At 50.4% G+C, this 14,561-nt stretch overlaps 1 protein-coding gene across 1 annotated transcript; it reads left to right on the top strand.

Annotated features, from left to right (window-relative positions):
• Nucleotides 1-1,553: 1,553 nt before the first annotated feature.
• Nucleotides 1,554-2,773, top strand: LOC140645730 (E3 ubiquitin-protein ligase RBBP6-like). The gene is made up of 3 exons (XM_072849195.1): nucleotides 1,554-1,885; nucleotides 2,509-2,562; nucleotides 2,662-2,773. Exons 1-3 carry the CDS (start codon nucleotides 1,554-1,556, stop codon nucleotides 2,771-2,773), a joined length of 498 nt encoding a protein of 165 aa, XP_072705296.1.
• The last annotated feature ends 11,788 nt before the right edge of the window (nucleotides 2,774-14,561 follow it).

Here is a 14,561-nt window from a genome sequence, read left to right as displayed (position 1 = left end):
GTGTCATCAGACTGATGTTTCTCCGGATGCTTTAATTGCTAACAAGGCCCTACGCAAGGTAAGGTGATGACTTTTACATCAACTGTTTGTAAGAAAAGTCTATTTGTAAAAAGCTGAAAGGGAAGAAAAGACTAATTTACTGCTCCTTAAGCAAAGCCAAGTTGAATAAGGCTAATTGTACCTTGCAAGTACATTACCTGTTGTTCCAGAAGCTTACAGCTCTTTAGAGACAATCTGGCACATTCAGGTCACACTTTTGTTTAACATGATTGCCTCACTTTCAGTTTCATTGTTAACACTGTGGTACTTTAAATGCAGATACTCTGAGTTACCAGTCCTTGATATCGGTGTTTAATGTGATGTGTTCATAGATCTGTATGTTGATTTATTTGAGGCTTGATAGCATTTCCAGGAGTACACAAGTCATTTTACTCTGTGGAGGCTTTTGTTCGTCTATCTACTGAAGTTTCATATTGCATTTTGTAAATGTTTTTCTGCCTGTAGGCTGTGAACAACTTCAGAAATGGAACTGGCTACACAAAAAGGCTGCGCAAGCAGATTCAGCAGCAACAGCAGCAGCTGCCACCACCGCCACCACCTCCAGCACCGGTAATGACTGTTGTCCCTCCTGCTGCTCTGGTGACTGCCGCTGAACACTTGAAGTCTTCCCCTGGGTCACTCAGCGGTGTGTTGGAAGAGAAGGTAAGTTTTATTTCAACATCCGCAGTGATTCGTGTATCTTAGTAGAGCTGATTTTCCAACTCCTTGCATTTATTCACATGGGCTGTCAGGTTCCTCTGCTAAGGCATCCGGCATTTGCAAGTCTTCTGGGCCCCCAAGGACAATCAATACCCACAACTGGTAAGTAACTATAACTGTAGAATTTCTTTTAAAAAAATGATCTTCAGATAAACTGAATGGGATTTTTTTCTTTTTCCTCTCCCCACTCCAAAAGGGCATCCAAGGGGAGGCAGAACAATTCGCTCAGCCGGTGCCAGACCAGGCTGGGAACTGTAAGTATGGCACAGAAATTCAATCTATTACTACTTGTAACCTGTTAAACGAGGCCGTAACACATAAATCACGCAACAGCTGGTTTCTAATGCAATAAGTATGCCCAGAGAGTTGTGGAGAATACAGTGGTAATGAATTTTAACATAGGCAGCCTATGTGGAAGGAGTTACCAGAAGTTCGAGAGAAGTGTAATTAATATCTGTGCAGTCCTTTGAAGATCAGCAGTGTGAAGTATGAAGCGTCTCAAGGAGTGGCAGAGACGCGGTGGGCACTTGGCACATGGGAGGTGGGAGTCTCTTAAGCAGGGGCAGCCTCCACCCAGAGTCGCAGAGCTGAGTATAAGGAGAGAAGACTGAGGGAACTGTTGGGGGGAGGATGTGGAAGGCAAGTCTGAGGATCAAGAAATGAGTGTCATCTCAAATGAACAGAAAGCAGGGAGAAAAATGCTGAAGTTGGGAACAAGAAGTGCTCGCCACCATGCTCCCGCTTCCTTTGCTTTCCTCTTGAAAATCAGGGCAGAGCGTAACAAACAGTGACACATGTTTTGGGGTTTCTTTAGAAGTTCAAATCGAGGACGCCCATGCAGTGAACGTACCCAAAGGCCTCAGGCCCCAACACTGCCAACGTCCACACCAGCCTTTGTGCCTGTGCCTCCACCTCCCTTGTCTCCTCCACCACCCCATGCACTTCCTCTTCCTCCGGGGGTACCAGCACCACAGTTCCCTCCTCAGTTTGCACCTGGTCAGCCTCCATCTGCTGGGTACACTGTCCCCCCTCCAGGATATCCCCCAGCTCCTGCACACACGTCATCAGCTTGGGTACCAACAGCAGTACCCACGGCTCATTCAAATACCATCCCAACAACACACGCACCTCCTTCATAGATTCACAGAATCATAGAATCATTTAGCTTGGAAAAGACCTTTAAGATCGTTGAGTCCAATTGTAAACCTAAGACTGCCAAGTCCGCTACTAAACCATGTCCCTAAGCACCACGTCTACGTGTCTTTTAAATACCTCCAGGGATGGTGACTCATGCGCTTCCCTGGCAGCCTGCTCCAGGGCTTCATCAACCTTTTGGTGAAGAAATTTTTCCTAATACCCAATCTAAACCTCTGCTGGCGCAACTTGAGGCCATTGCCTCTTGTCCTATCACTTGTTACTTGGGAGAAGAGCCCGACACCCACCTCACTACAACCTCCGTTCAGGGCGTTGTAGAGAGCGATGAGGTCTCCCCTCAGCCTCCTTTTCTCCAGGCTAAACAACCCCAGTTCCCTCAGCTGCTCCTCACAGGACTTGTGCTCTAGACCCTTCAACAGCTTTGTCGCTCTTCTTTGGATGCGCTCCGGACCCTCAATGTCTTCCTTGTAGTGAGGGGCCCAACACTGAACACAGGATTCGAGGTGCGGCCTCACCAGTGCCGAGTACAGGGGGACAATCACTTCCCTAGTCCTGCTGCCCACCCTATTTCTGACACAAGCCAGGATGCTCTTGGCCTCCCTTATGTAGGGAGGAGTTTTACGGAGAACAACGGAGACTTGAAGAGGAGTAAGTATTTGGCTCAATGAAGTTGCGTTGTTTTTCATTTTTGTCTTTCGATAGCGTATCGGACTGCAGTTACACGGAAGTGCAGAAAGAAAGAAAGAGAAAGAAAGAAAAGAGAAAGTCCAAACCTGATGAGTTTACGCCTGATTTTGCTAAGGAAATGACGGGGTATAAAAGGATTAAACAGGAGCGTAGGCGATCGTTTTCCAGGTAACTGCTTTACATGTCTGTAATGGAGAAGCAGATTGTCCAGAAGAATCAGGAGGAGTTCCTCCGCTCCACCTCTCTAACCAAGAGTCGTAACCTTCGTTCTAGGTCCAGGTCACCCCCAGAGAGAAGATACCATGCCCGGTCAAGGTCTCCAGTATTTAGAGAGCAGTCTCCCACTAAACGGACTCTACCTCAAGGGGAAGGAGGAAAGGAGTATTTTAATTAGGTGGTTTAGTTAGGACTAATTAAAGTAAATGAAAGACAAAGCAAAACCATTCCCTTCTTGCTTGCTCTGACTGTCCCTGACTGGGGCTGTGGGTAGCCATAGGGAGGGTGGAAGCCTTGCGTCTCTCTTTACAAGTCCTCTCTCTCTCTCACTGTAAAAGCACTGCAGCTTCGGGTGCTCCTAGTGTTGGAGACACAATTAGCTTTATTCTTACAGCTACCTCAGGTCTTGGTCTAAAGTGTCGGCCTTTTGTTTTGGTTGGTTTGGTTTTTTAATACACATATTTCTGTATGTATTTCAAAGCAGAACCTGGATCTTAGTGCGGTAGGAATAAAGCACTGGGAAGCTTGCCAGTTCTTGTTGAACAGTACAGCAGCAAAATTAAAATTAGTGAAGGCTTGTTTCAAAAGGATGCATGAAAGCTTTTGTTCTGCATATTTCTTTATTGTCTTGCTCTTATGTTAGCTGTCGTTCTACACTTCCAAAGTTGTGCTGCTGTCCTCCTGTTACTACAGCCAAAGCAAGACAGTGGACCCTTTTTGCTTTAGTATTGGTGTTTCAGTAACTGCAAGGATCTCTAGTTGGTATTTGTCCTTGGAGGCTGCAGAAGTGCAGAGAGTCATGCCCATTGTTTTAGCGCCGTCAAGCACAACTGTGATCCTTCCTGGCTGAATTTTTAGTGTAGCCAAGCTGTGGGGTTTTAGGAAACCACTGTAATGTACACGTAGCACTCCCCCAGTGAGATTAGCCTTTTCCTCCTCTTTTCTGTCCCCTTTCCCACTTGCTTTGTGCTGGTTTCTGTTTAGTCTTCTGTTTGCAATGGGAGTTTATACATTGACGGTCGATAATGGGGTTTGGGGTTTGGTTTCTGTTTGTTTGGGGTTTTTTTCCAGTTCTTCTGCAGTATTATCTCTAGGGTTGTACACAAATTTCATGGAGCTGTAGTTTCTACTTGACTGATTGGAGGGACTGGCAGGAAATACAAAAATACAAGAACTAATTAGCAATTTATGACCTTTTCTCTTTCAGTTACTGGTCAATACTGAACTGTTTAATGCTAGACACCAACAGAGAGCTTTCCCCATTTCTTGTTTGCTTCTGAAAAACCACCACACGGTTGTGGTTGTGCCTGCCATGAGAGAACACAGGCCTGTTTTTCCACGTGTAGAAAAGAGTGGCATATGGAGCATGAAGCTTCAAAATACTTGATGAGAGTTCCTTTTTACCAGAACTAGGTACAAAATGTCCTGAAAAGAAGGAAAGGTGAATCTTCTGGTAAGACCTGCCATGGAAAGAAGGTCTCTTTGTCCAGGTCTGGGTGTTCCTCTCCAAAGGCACATTTTCAAGAACTTTTTAGTTAGTGATACAGTAATGCTGTATGTGCTTTCCTAAACGCAGAGAGAAGGAATGACTAACTGGAGTGAGGCATCACCTTCTGCATGTAGATATTTTTCCCCAGAGCCTGCTAACACTGCTCCCCTGAATTCTTCCACTACGTTAGGCAATAAAGGACAAGAGCTTTTTCCAAGGAAGGGTTTGAATCTCTCTTCTGGTCAATTTAGTGACCTCTTGAGGAGAGCTGTTTGGATAGTATGGCCTGTGGTCTAATACAATACAGGAAAGGAGTTTTCTCAGCTTTTGGAGGCTCCTCTGTCACGGTAAACACCTTTATTTCAACAATGGGAACAGTTCATTTTTTTCTACACAAAGTGGTGGGTTACTTTTGTGGCTGGAGTTTTGGATTGGTGTTTTTCTTTGGGTTTTGTGGGGTATGGTGAGTTTGGCATTTTTAAGCTTATTGAGAGGAGGGGCAGAGTTCCTGTTTCAGGGCTGATATGCCTGCGCTTTGTTTTGACAGGCAACTACTGTGTTCATAAAAGCACAGCCATGTGCATTTGTAAATGATGAGGCATTAACTGATTAATTTACAAACGACATGGAAAATATGTTTCCTGTAGTGATGCTTCCTTCTGAAATCAACTGAAATACTGTTTTCAATCCTTTCTAGCTGAAAATGGACAGCTTCCTTAGCCCTTGGACTTTTAAGCAGTTGTGAGCATTTGACAAGGGTCCCTCTCGGAGATATTCTGCAGCAATAAGTTGATCTCAGGCGGGTCTGGCACCTTAGTTCAGGAAAGCCAACTATGCTAAAGGACAGCACTGAAAAATACGCCGAAGCCCTATGGAAACTGATGCGGCGTGATGATGGCTAAGTGCTAGAATAAGGCTGGCGGGCTGTACTGCTCTAATAGAAAAAGGCTCCAGCTGATCTCAGTGCTGTTTCCATGATCCTTTAAGTGCCTTTTATGTCACCTAGAAACCCACTGTGAGATTGATTTTTGGAACACCCTAAATGCAACGGAACAATAACAGTATCTCTCACTATCGCCATGGACAAGTTACTTGCAATCTCACATCCAGACCCCCTCAACTCCCAAATGTCCCCATATACAATTCCTTCCTCCATTTTCCAAATGGCCCTGAAGGAGGGGGGAAAGAAAAAAGTTAACTGAATCTCAGTAACCCAGATTATTTTCTTCTCCTGGAATGTGCAAAATCATTTGGAAGGTAGTAAAAAAGCCTTCCAAATCTTTCTTCTCATGTCGCAGACTTATTTTGCTTCTAAAACACCAGAGGAAAAAGACAACACAGACAATACCACATATTCGATACAAGTCATACAATCCATATGAGACAATAAAGACCACACCGTACACTATGTATCATACATACAATACTATACACACTATACAATAGGAAATACAATATAAACAATTTATACCGCGTTCACAGAGAACAAATGGTGCCCTTCTTACTGTAGCGACATAATCAAGTTTGGAATACTTTGTGAGCAGATGGTTTCAAAATTTGCTCTTTGTGATTAGATAGAAGGGAGTCTTGAGACACTATATCCTTGGGTAGAATAGATAGAAGCCAGTCCTGAGACACTGTATGCTTGAGTAGAATAAAGGAAAAGGGTGGTAGAATAAGTTCGGTTTGTATATGCAAGTACGGTGTAACCAAGCCAAAAACGACCTGAGCGTGCACGGAAACGGAGTTCAACCAGCGGACACGGTGAGGAAGACTATCGACGACCACCAGAGGACCCTGGAAGACCACCAGAGGACAGGAATGCGCAGGCATCAGGGACATTGACATATATGAATGAGTTCTAGGAAATAGTAGGAATATGACAATCATTTCCCAGAAATCTAAGGAAGATGTATATTTTGATTGTCTATCATTTCTGTCGTTGCGCAATTCAGCGTGCCCATTAGGTGGAGCGATCCCCTGTGCGCCCGGCGCCGCAATAAAGAACGCCTGCATTCTAAAACTCCAAACTGAGTTTTAGAGGGTTCTTCTTTTGCCGACTTAGGGTATCACAATGCACGTGATACATACAATACAATACATTCAATACGATCCATACAATACGAACCAGACCATATAATAAAATACATACAAGAAATATTTTACCATATGATAAAAGACTACACATACAATCCATATAACACAATGGAATACAAAATGCAATTTAAAAATACAGTACATACAATACAATACATACAATACCATACATACAATACCATGGATTAAAACATACAATGCAAAACACACAAAACAGGTACAAAACATACAACACATACAACACGTGCCATACAACACCTGCCACAGAATACACACCAGGCACACAATACACACGGAAATACCATACAAAGTGCAACACAATTCACAGTGCAACACACACTGCACCACCAGATACATTGCACTGCCCTTTACAGCACATGCAATAGGTACCATACCATAGCATACCATACAAATACAATAAATACCAAACCATACACAACAACACAACACACGCAAAACATACAATATAGACAATGCAACCCATCCCATACCATAGATACCATACCATACCATACAAACCACAAAACAATAACTACAATACAATAAAGATATTTCAATAAAGACAATACAATAAACAGAAACCAGGTGGATGATTTGCTCTGCATGGTGGCAGAGCTACGGGAGGAGGTAGAAAGGTTACGGAGCATCAGGGAGGCTGAGACAGAGACAGACTGGTGGTGCCCTGCTCTGCCCCCCGAGACAGGAACAGGAGCAGCAGCAGCCACCAGTAAGAACCCACGATCAAGGGGATCCTGTATCCCCCCCACCGGGCTGAGGGCAGCAGCTCTATTACCCTCTACTGCTCTTCCATGTGGGGGGCGATGAAGCTGCAACACGAAGTCCTAGGGCAATCAAAAGAGACCTCAGGGCCTTGGGACGGCTGGTAAGAGACTCCGGAGCACAGGTTATTTTCTCCTCTCTCCTTCCAGTTGTGGGCAGTGACACTAGAAGGAACAGAGGTACCCAATCTATTCACTCATGGCTCCACGGCTGGTGTCATCACCTCGGATTTGGTTTTTTTGATAACGGGATGGCCTACACAGCACTGGGTTTGCTGGCGTCTGATGGGATTCATCCTTCTCAAAGGGGAAAGAGAATCTTTGCTCAGGAGCTTGCAGGGCTCATCGACAGAGCTTTAAACTAGACTCGAAGGGGGAGGGGAGTAATATCAGGCTTGGTCATGAGAAGCTGAGGGACGACGTGCCACAGTTAGAGGGAGCGGGTGCCAGCGAGGGCACTCAGCCTGTGTCTCTGAGATGTGCTGGGTACACTGGGGCACGGCTGAAGTTGAACAGAGTTGAGCTAGGGGATACGGAGGCAATAGGAGCCAAGAGGGAAACGCCAGTGAAACCCCTCAAAGCCCATAAGGGCTGTTCCTCTGTGAAGGAGACACGGACGACAGCCCAGCTGAAGTGCCTCTACACCATTGCACGCAGCATGGGCAACAAGCAGGAGGAGCTGGAAGCCATTGTACATCAGGAAAACGATGATATGGTTGCCATCACGGATGGGATGGCATGGTGGGATGACTCGCACAACTGGAGTGCGGCAACGGATGGCTATACACTCTTCAGGAGGGATAGGCGAGGCAGGAGAGGCGGTGGGGTAGCCCTATACGTTAGGGAGTGTCTGGATAGTTTAGAGCTTAATGATGGTGACTGTAGGGTGGAGTGTCTATGGGTAAGAATCAGGGGGAAGGCCAACAAGGCAGATATTGTGGTGGGAGTCTGTTACAGACCACCCAACCAGGATGAGGAGACAGATGAACTATTCTATAAGCAGCTGGGAGAAGCCTCACGATCGCTAGCCCTTGTTCTTGTGGGGGACTTCAACCTACCGGCTGTCTGCTGGAAATACAATACAGCAGAGAGGAAACAGTCTAGGAGGTTCCTGGAGCGTGTGGCAGAGAACTTCCTGACACAGCTGGTGAGGGAGCCAACTGGGGAAGGGGCCCCGCTGGACCTCTTGTTCACGAACAGAGAAGGACTTGTGAGCCATGTGATGGCTGGAGGCCGTCTTGGGCAGATGATCACGAAATGATAGACTTCTTGATACTTGGAGAAGCGGCAAGGGGAGGTCAGCAAAACTGCCACCTTAGACTTCTGGAGGGCAGACTTTGGCCTGTTTAGGAGACGGGTCGAGAGAGTCTCCTGGGAGGCAGCCCTAAAGGGCCAAGGGGTCCAGGAAGGCTGGACATTCCTTAAGGAGGAAGTCCTAAAGGCACAAGAGCAGGCTGTCCCCAGGTGCCGAAAGATGAGCCGGCGGGGAGAAGACCGGCCTGGCTGAATAGAGGGCTTTGGCTAGAACTCAGGAAAAAGAGGAGAGTCTACGACCTCTGGAAGAAGGGGCAGGCAACTCAGGAGGACTACAAAGGTGTAGCGAGGTTGTGCAGGGAGAAAATTAGAAGGGCCAAAGCTGAGCTAGAGCTCAATCTGGCTACTGCCGTAAAAGACAACAAAAAGTACTTCTTCAGATACATTAGCAGCAAAAGGAGAGCTAAGGAGAATCTCCAGCCCCTAACAGATGGGGGAGGGATCACAGTGACCAAGGCTGAGGAAAAGGCTGAGGTACTTAACGCCTTCTTTGCCTCAGTCTTTAATAGCAGGGCCAATTGTTCTCTGGGTACCCAGCCCCCGGAGTCGGAAGAGAGGGACGGGGACCAGAATGGAGCCCCCATAATCCAGGGGGAAATGGTTAGTGACCTGCTGCACCACTTAGACACTCACAAGTCTGTGGGGCCTGATGAGATCCACGCGAGAGTACGGAAGGAACTGGCAGATGTGCTCACCAAGCCCCTTTCCGTCATTTACCAGCAGTCCTGGCTAACTGGGGAGGTCCCAGTTGACTGGAGATTAGCAAATGTGACATCCGTCTACAAGAAGGGCCGGAAGGAGGACCCGGGGAACTACAGGCCTGTCAGCCTGACCTTGGTGCCGGGGAAGCTGATGGAGCAGATCATCCTGAGTGCCATCACACGGCATGTAGAGGATAACCAAGGGATCAAGCCCAGCCAGCATGGGTTCAGGAAAGGTAGGTCCTGCTTGACCAACCTGATCTCCTTCTACGACAAGGTGACCCGCCTAGTGGATGAGGGAAAGGCTGTGGATGTTGTCTATCTAGACTTCAGTAAAGCCTTTGACACGGTTTCCCACAGCTTTCTCCTGGAGAAACTGGCTGCTCATGGCTTGGACGGGTGTCCTCTTCGCTGGGTAAAGAACTGGCTGGATGGCCGGGCCCAAAGAGTGGTGGTGAATGGAGTTTACTGCAGTTGGCGGCCGGTCACAAGCGGTGTTCCCCAGGGCTCTGTGTTGAGGCCAGTTCTGTTTACTGTCTTTATCAATGATCTGGACGAAGGGATCGAGTGCACCCTCAGTAAGTTTGCAGATGACACCAAGTTGTGCGGGAGTGTTGATCTGCTGGAGGGGAGGAAGGCTCTGCAGAGGGACCTGGACAGGCTGGATCGATGGGCTGGGGCCAATTGTGTGAGGTTCAACAAGGCTCAGTGCCAGGTCCTGCACTTGGGCCACAGCAACCCCATGCAACGCTACAGGCTTGGGGAAGAGGGGCTGGAAAGCTGCCTGGCAGAGAAGGACCTGGGGGAGCTGGTTGACAGCCGCCTGAATATGAGCCAGCAGTGTGCCCAGGTGGCCAAGAAAGCCAATGGCATCCTGGCTTGTATCAAAAATAGCGTGGCCAGCAGGAGTAGGGCAGTGATCGTGCCCCTGTACTTGGCACTGGTGAGGCCACACCTCGAATGCTGTGTTCAGTTCTGGGCCCCTCACTACAAGAGAGACATTGAGGGGCTGGCGCGTGTCCAGAGAAGGGCAACGAAGCCGGTGAAGGGTCCAAACTCTACGATTCTGTGATTCTGTGGTACCAGCATCACCACCCTGGTACCAGCATCACTGTCAGTGAGCTGGATCCAGCCCCGGGAAGGAGCCGCAGCTGCCCCACGGGGCCAGGCAGGGACTGGCTGAACGCGAAACCTCAGCCTGCGCCTGGCCAGCGAGCGGGCATCGCTGGCTGGGGTTTGCACGCTGAGATCCCAGAGCTGGCGCTGCACCAGCTGCCCAGCTCGCTCGTCCCCCTCTATGGCCTCGTCCAGCACTGCCTGGACCTCATCCAGCAAAACCCCCTGCCCACAGGTGAGCCCCGAGTCGGTGTCACGAAAAGTTTGCAACCGGCCCGTGCCAGCCGAGGGGAGAGGCCAGGATGCAAAGTATAGAATTTACAGGGGCAAAGATTTTTTCATGCGCATGCCGTGTCACAGCCCAACTGGGGCACCCCGAATGTGCTTTTACACAGGGTTCTTATACCCTTCAATCGTTCAGGTACAAAACTACTTGACTAATCACAAGCACCCCGCACTAACGGTTAGTAATCATAGTCACATAGACGTCAGGCCTTAGCATGAGCTGTGTGTTAGCCACAACCCGAGAGGGAATTGAGCGAACGGTCGTACTCCAGAGGTCCTGTCCAACTTCCACCCTCTGCTGTGGTTTGACTCCTAAAGCAGTTTGACTCCTAAAGGTTTGACTCCGGTGCTGTGGTTTGACTCCTAAAGCACCGGAACTCAGCCCTGCTGCCCGCTGGAAAGGACTCTGGGTCAAGGCATGGTCCCAAACTCCTCCCCTAGGATTCATCACAAAATCCCATCTACCTCCTCCAGACTATCCTATGGCAGACACAGTCAGAAGACAGAAAAGGTCATTTTATTCTGGTCATCAAGTGTGGGGGCCCAGAATTCACAGCAGTTCAGCCAGAGAAAGTGAATTGGCACCTGCAACGAAAGAGTCAGAAAGCACTGGTCAAACCATAAAGGCAGGAAGAGGCATGGTTTTGTTCCCCTTTCTTTGGGAAACAGAGTTTACAAGGAATGGTTGAAAACCCTAAGAGATAACTATTGCTGGCTTTGACTACAGGATGGCTGGACTGGCTGAGAGCAGTGTTCAGAGCTGTGGAAGACAGACAGCAGAGCCTGGTACACACCTGGGCTTCTTGACCTTCTGGACCTTCCTGGACGTTTTCGGTTGTCAGTCCCCAAAACGTTTTCTCTCTTCCTCCTTTTCCTTTCTGTTTGGCTTTCGCTCTCCTCTCCCCAGGCCTGTTTTCTCTTTCTGGTTCTTTGGTCCTTGTTGTCCTGGGGAGAGCCTGCAAACCTTTCCATCCCACAGTGTTCTTAGATAGGTAAAGCCATGACCCACTTGAGTCAGTTCTTACTTTAACCAAAGCAAGCTCCTTTTACCTTCTTTCCTCCAAAAGGCTCGCCAGTTCTTCCAGGCATACCAGGGACCCTGCGGCGCTCTTGGGGGCGGTTGGAGGCAAAGCTTGAGGTGCCTACAACAGAGATGTTGGAGTTAACAGGTGGCAAGAGGCAGCCTGGAGTAGTAAGCAACTGTTTGCCAAATTGCCACCTGAGCTCTGCAGAGAAGATCCCTTTGGCGTCATTCACATTTCGCACAGTCCACTCCCACCGCTCCCACCCCAAATACACTTCAGGAAGCTCTGATGAAGTAGGAACCCAGCCAAACTCCTCTGAAGTTGGCAGCTACTCCCCTCTGTCTTTTTCTAGGTGTTCTGTAGGTGGTTTCTTTGATTAAGCACCTGCCTAATGCATCTGAGAAACAACCCTTCCAGTTTTACTTACCATGTATCGTGCTGGGGGAGGGCTAACCAAAACACACAACAGCTCTACTGCCAGGACGAGGCACAGCAGTTATTCGGCCTCATCAGAAACTACCCTCCTACACCAGACACGCTGTCACAGGGTTGTGGACCCGACATACCTCTCCCGTTTCTGACATCACCACCTTATCTCCCCCAGCTTCTTTGAGGACGCCGAGCAGACCAGGGGGTGCATCCAGGACGGCTTTTGCATGGTGCTCGGTGTCTGCTTTGACTGCAGGGCCACTTTGCTCTTCTGCAGACAGATCTAGAAAACAAACACACGTGCAGAAAAGTGACGTCTTGGAAGTAAAAACAGCGAAAGCAAACCCCACCCGAAGGCCTACACCAGTTGTCTTCTCAGCCTCTGCTGCCCTGTCTTCTGCCACATCTGCTGCGTCAAATGGAAAGGATTAGCAAAAGGACACCTCCGTCAGCAGGTTGCCAAAGTCAGAGCCCAGGCCCTCAGACTACAGCTCGTCTTGCAGAGCAAACCCTTCATGCCCTGAGAGGCAGTGGCCAAACAGAGGCCACGGGACAAGCGGGGCTGAGACGACAACACCTGATGCCCAGCCCCGCCAGAAACCACCCTGAGGTAGGAGCAGCGCTTGCAAAGCACCTGCCTGATGTGCAAGTGCAGGGCAGATGCCGAACATCGGCAGCAGCATTTGCTGTGTTAACCCAGCCGCTCTGACCACGTGGGCAGCCTTCCGATAGGAAAGCCCCACTCTCAGGTCTCGAGCACTCAGCAGCTCACTCCATTTTCTTAGGTGCCTGCCAGGAAGACGGTAAGGAATAAGACCAGAAGCCTGAGCTTGTGACGACCCTCAGTCCCTTCTCATACCTGTGGATTTGCCCATGGACGCTGGTGACTCCTCAGCTGAGGGACTGCAAAGGCCAGCCATCTCCTCCCCAAAGAGTTCACAGCAGTTCTCAATCAGGAACTCCACCAGCACATTCACCTGCACACAAGAAAGCCTTGCGTTCAGCGCAGGTGCCTGGAAACGTGTCCAGCAGTCTTTCCCACTCCTGGCCCTTGCCTCTGCACAGAAGGCTGTGGCTGTGGGGCTGCTCTTCCAGGCAGCCACCCCACCAGCATTTGCTCAAGGGAGGAGGCAGCCAGGGATCTCTGAACAGCCAAGCTCTGATGGGCCCAGAAGGCTGCAGCTGGCCAGTAAAGACAGCGTACCTTCTCAGTCACCTCCAGCATGGCCTCCAGTGGGAGCAGGTCCTCGTTGGCTGGGCTCAGCAGGTTTGGCCCAACGCAGACGGCCAGATTGCTGCAGCTCATCCTGCTGGTGGACGCGTTGTGGCCGATATGCTGGAGGAGGGACAGCAGCCGCTTGAGGAGGAGGAGATTTGCTGCAGGCAACTTGTCGGCCACCCTGAGGGAACAGGAACACAACGCCAGTAAAGCAGACGTTGCCCACAGCCAGCCCCCAGGCTTGCACAAGGCGGGTGGGAGCCAGTGGCTGTGTTGCGCAGCTTTCCAGGTGCTCTCAGCCAGCGGTCAGTGCTCCTGCTGAACAGGCAGGCTGCTGGCCACACTTACGCTTTCAGCTCTTCCACCTGCTCCTGCTTGCTTGTCCTTCCCATTGCTGCCATCCAGTCCTCGTAGAGGTCGGTCACGAGGAGCTTGGCGGGGATGCTTCGGAGGAAGTCCTGCAATGCCGAGGGCTCCAGGTGAGCCTTTGGTCACTCCAGGCCAGGCAGGAGCTCTTCCGCTGCAGGCCAGAAGCGCTCACCTTCAAGATGACGGCCAGCAGGAGCGCAGGCTGGCTTCCCAGGTCAATGTCTGCGCCGTGGTCCAGGGCCTCCCTCAGCTCCCGAAGCGATGTCCCACTGGCAGCTCTCCGGAATATCCCCTCCGTTGATGGCCCTTCCTGGTGAAGGACAGCCAGCAGCTCCTGCAGGAGAGGCAGGAGGACAGGCACTTGGCTGAGGAGCTGCCTTGCAACAGTGGTGGCCAGAGCACTGCCCCCCCGGGGGGCTGGCACCAGCAGTGTGTGCTGGGGGTGAAGAGCCAAAGCCCCTGTCCCCGGAGCTGCGTGGTTCCTCTCCTGGGGACACGGCCTCTCCAAGAAGGCGCAGGGCTGGGGACCCCTCTCCAGGCTGGCTTACCTGGATGGGCTGGGGCAGCGTGCCGTCCTCCCCGCAGAGGGCTGCCAGGGGCTGGCCAAAGAGCGCCCGGCTGCAGCCGGACCCCGCCTGCCCTGGTGCCTCGGCAGCGGCCCGGGTCTGCCAGAGAGCCAAGGGCCAGGGCAGCCCCCTCCTCCTCCTCCTCCTGCTCCCTCCTGCTGCAAAGGAAAACAGGGCAAGAGCCCGTCAATGGAGACTGCCAGGCCAGCGCTCTTGGAGCCTGCCCTGCCCTGCCCTGCCCTGCCTGCAGCGTGGTGCTGAGCGGTGCGGCAGCACGGGCAGGGAGAGAGCAGCTGGAACCACGGCTCTGGCTCAGCGGCTCCGGCTCAGCGGCTCCCGAGAGCGGGCGTGCCAC

Source organism: Ciconia boyciana, unplaced genomic scaffold, assembly GCF_034638445.1.
Source record: "Ciconia boyciana unplaced genomic scaffold, ASM3463844v1 HiC_scaffold_37, whole genome shotgun sequence".
Lineage (NCBI taxonomy): Eukaryota > Metazoa > Chordata > Aves > Ciconiiformes > Ciconiidae > Ciconia > Ciconia boyciana.
The sequence above is the reverse complement of the archived record's forward strand: the minus strand, read 5'-3'. Positions and strand labels throughout refer to the sequence as shown.

Excerpts from the sequence above, each read along its gene's own strand:
- LOC140645730 (XM_072849195.1), top strand. The coding sequence starts at position 1,554 with ATGTTTTGGGGTTTCTTTAGAAGTTCAAATCGAGGACGCCCATGCAGT. Across the intron at positions 1,886-2,508 it reads ACCATCCCAACAACACACGC|GCCTCCCTTATGTAGGGAGG; the intron begins ACCTCCTTCATA and ends AGGATGCTCTTG. Across the intron at positions 2,563-2,661 it reads CAACGGAGACTTGAAGAGGA|AAAGAAAGAAAAGAGAAAGT; the intron begins GTAAGTATTTGG and ends AGAAAGAAAGAG.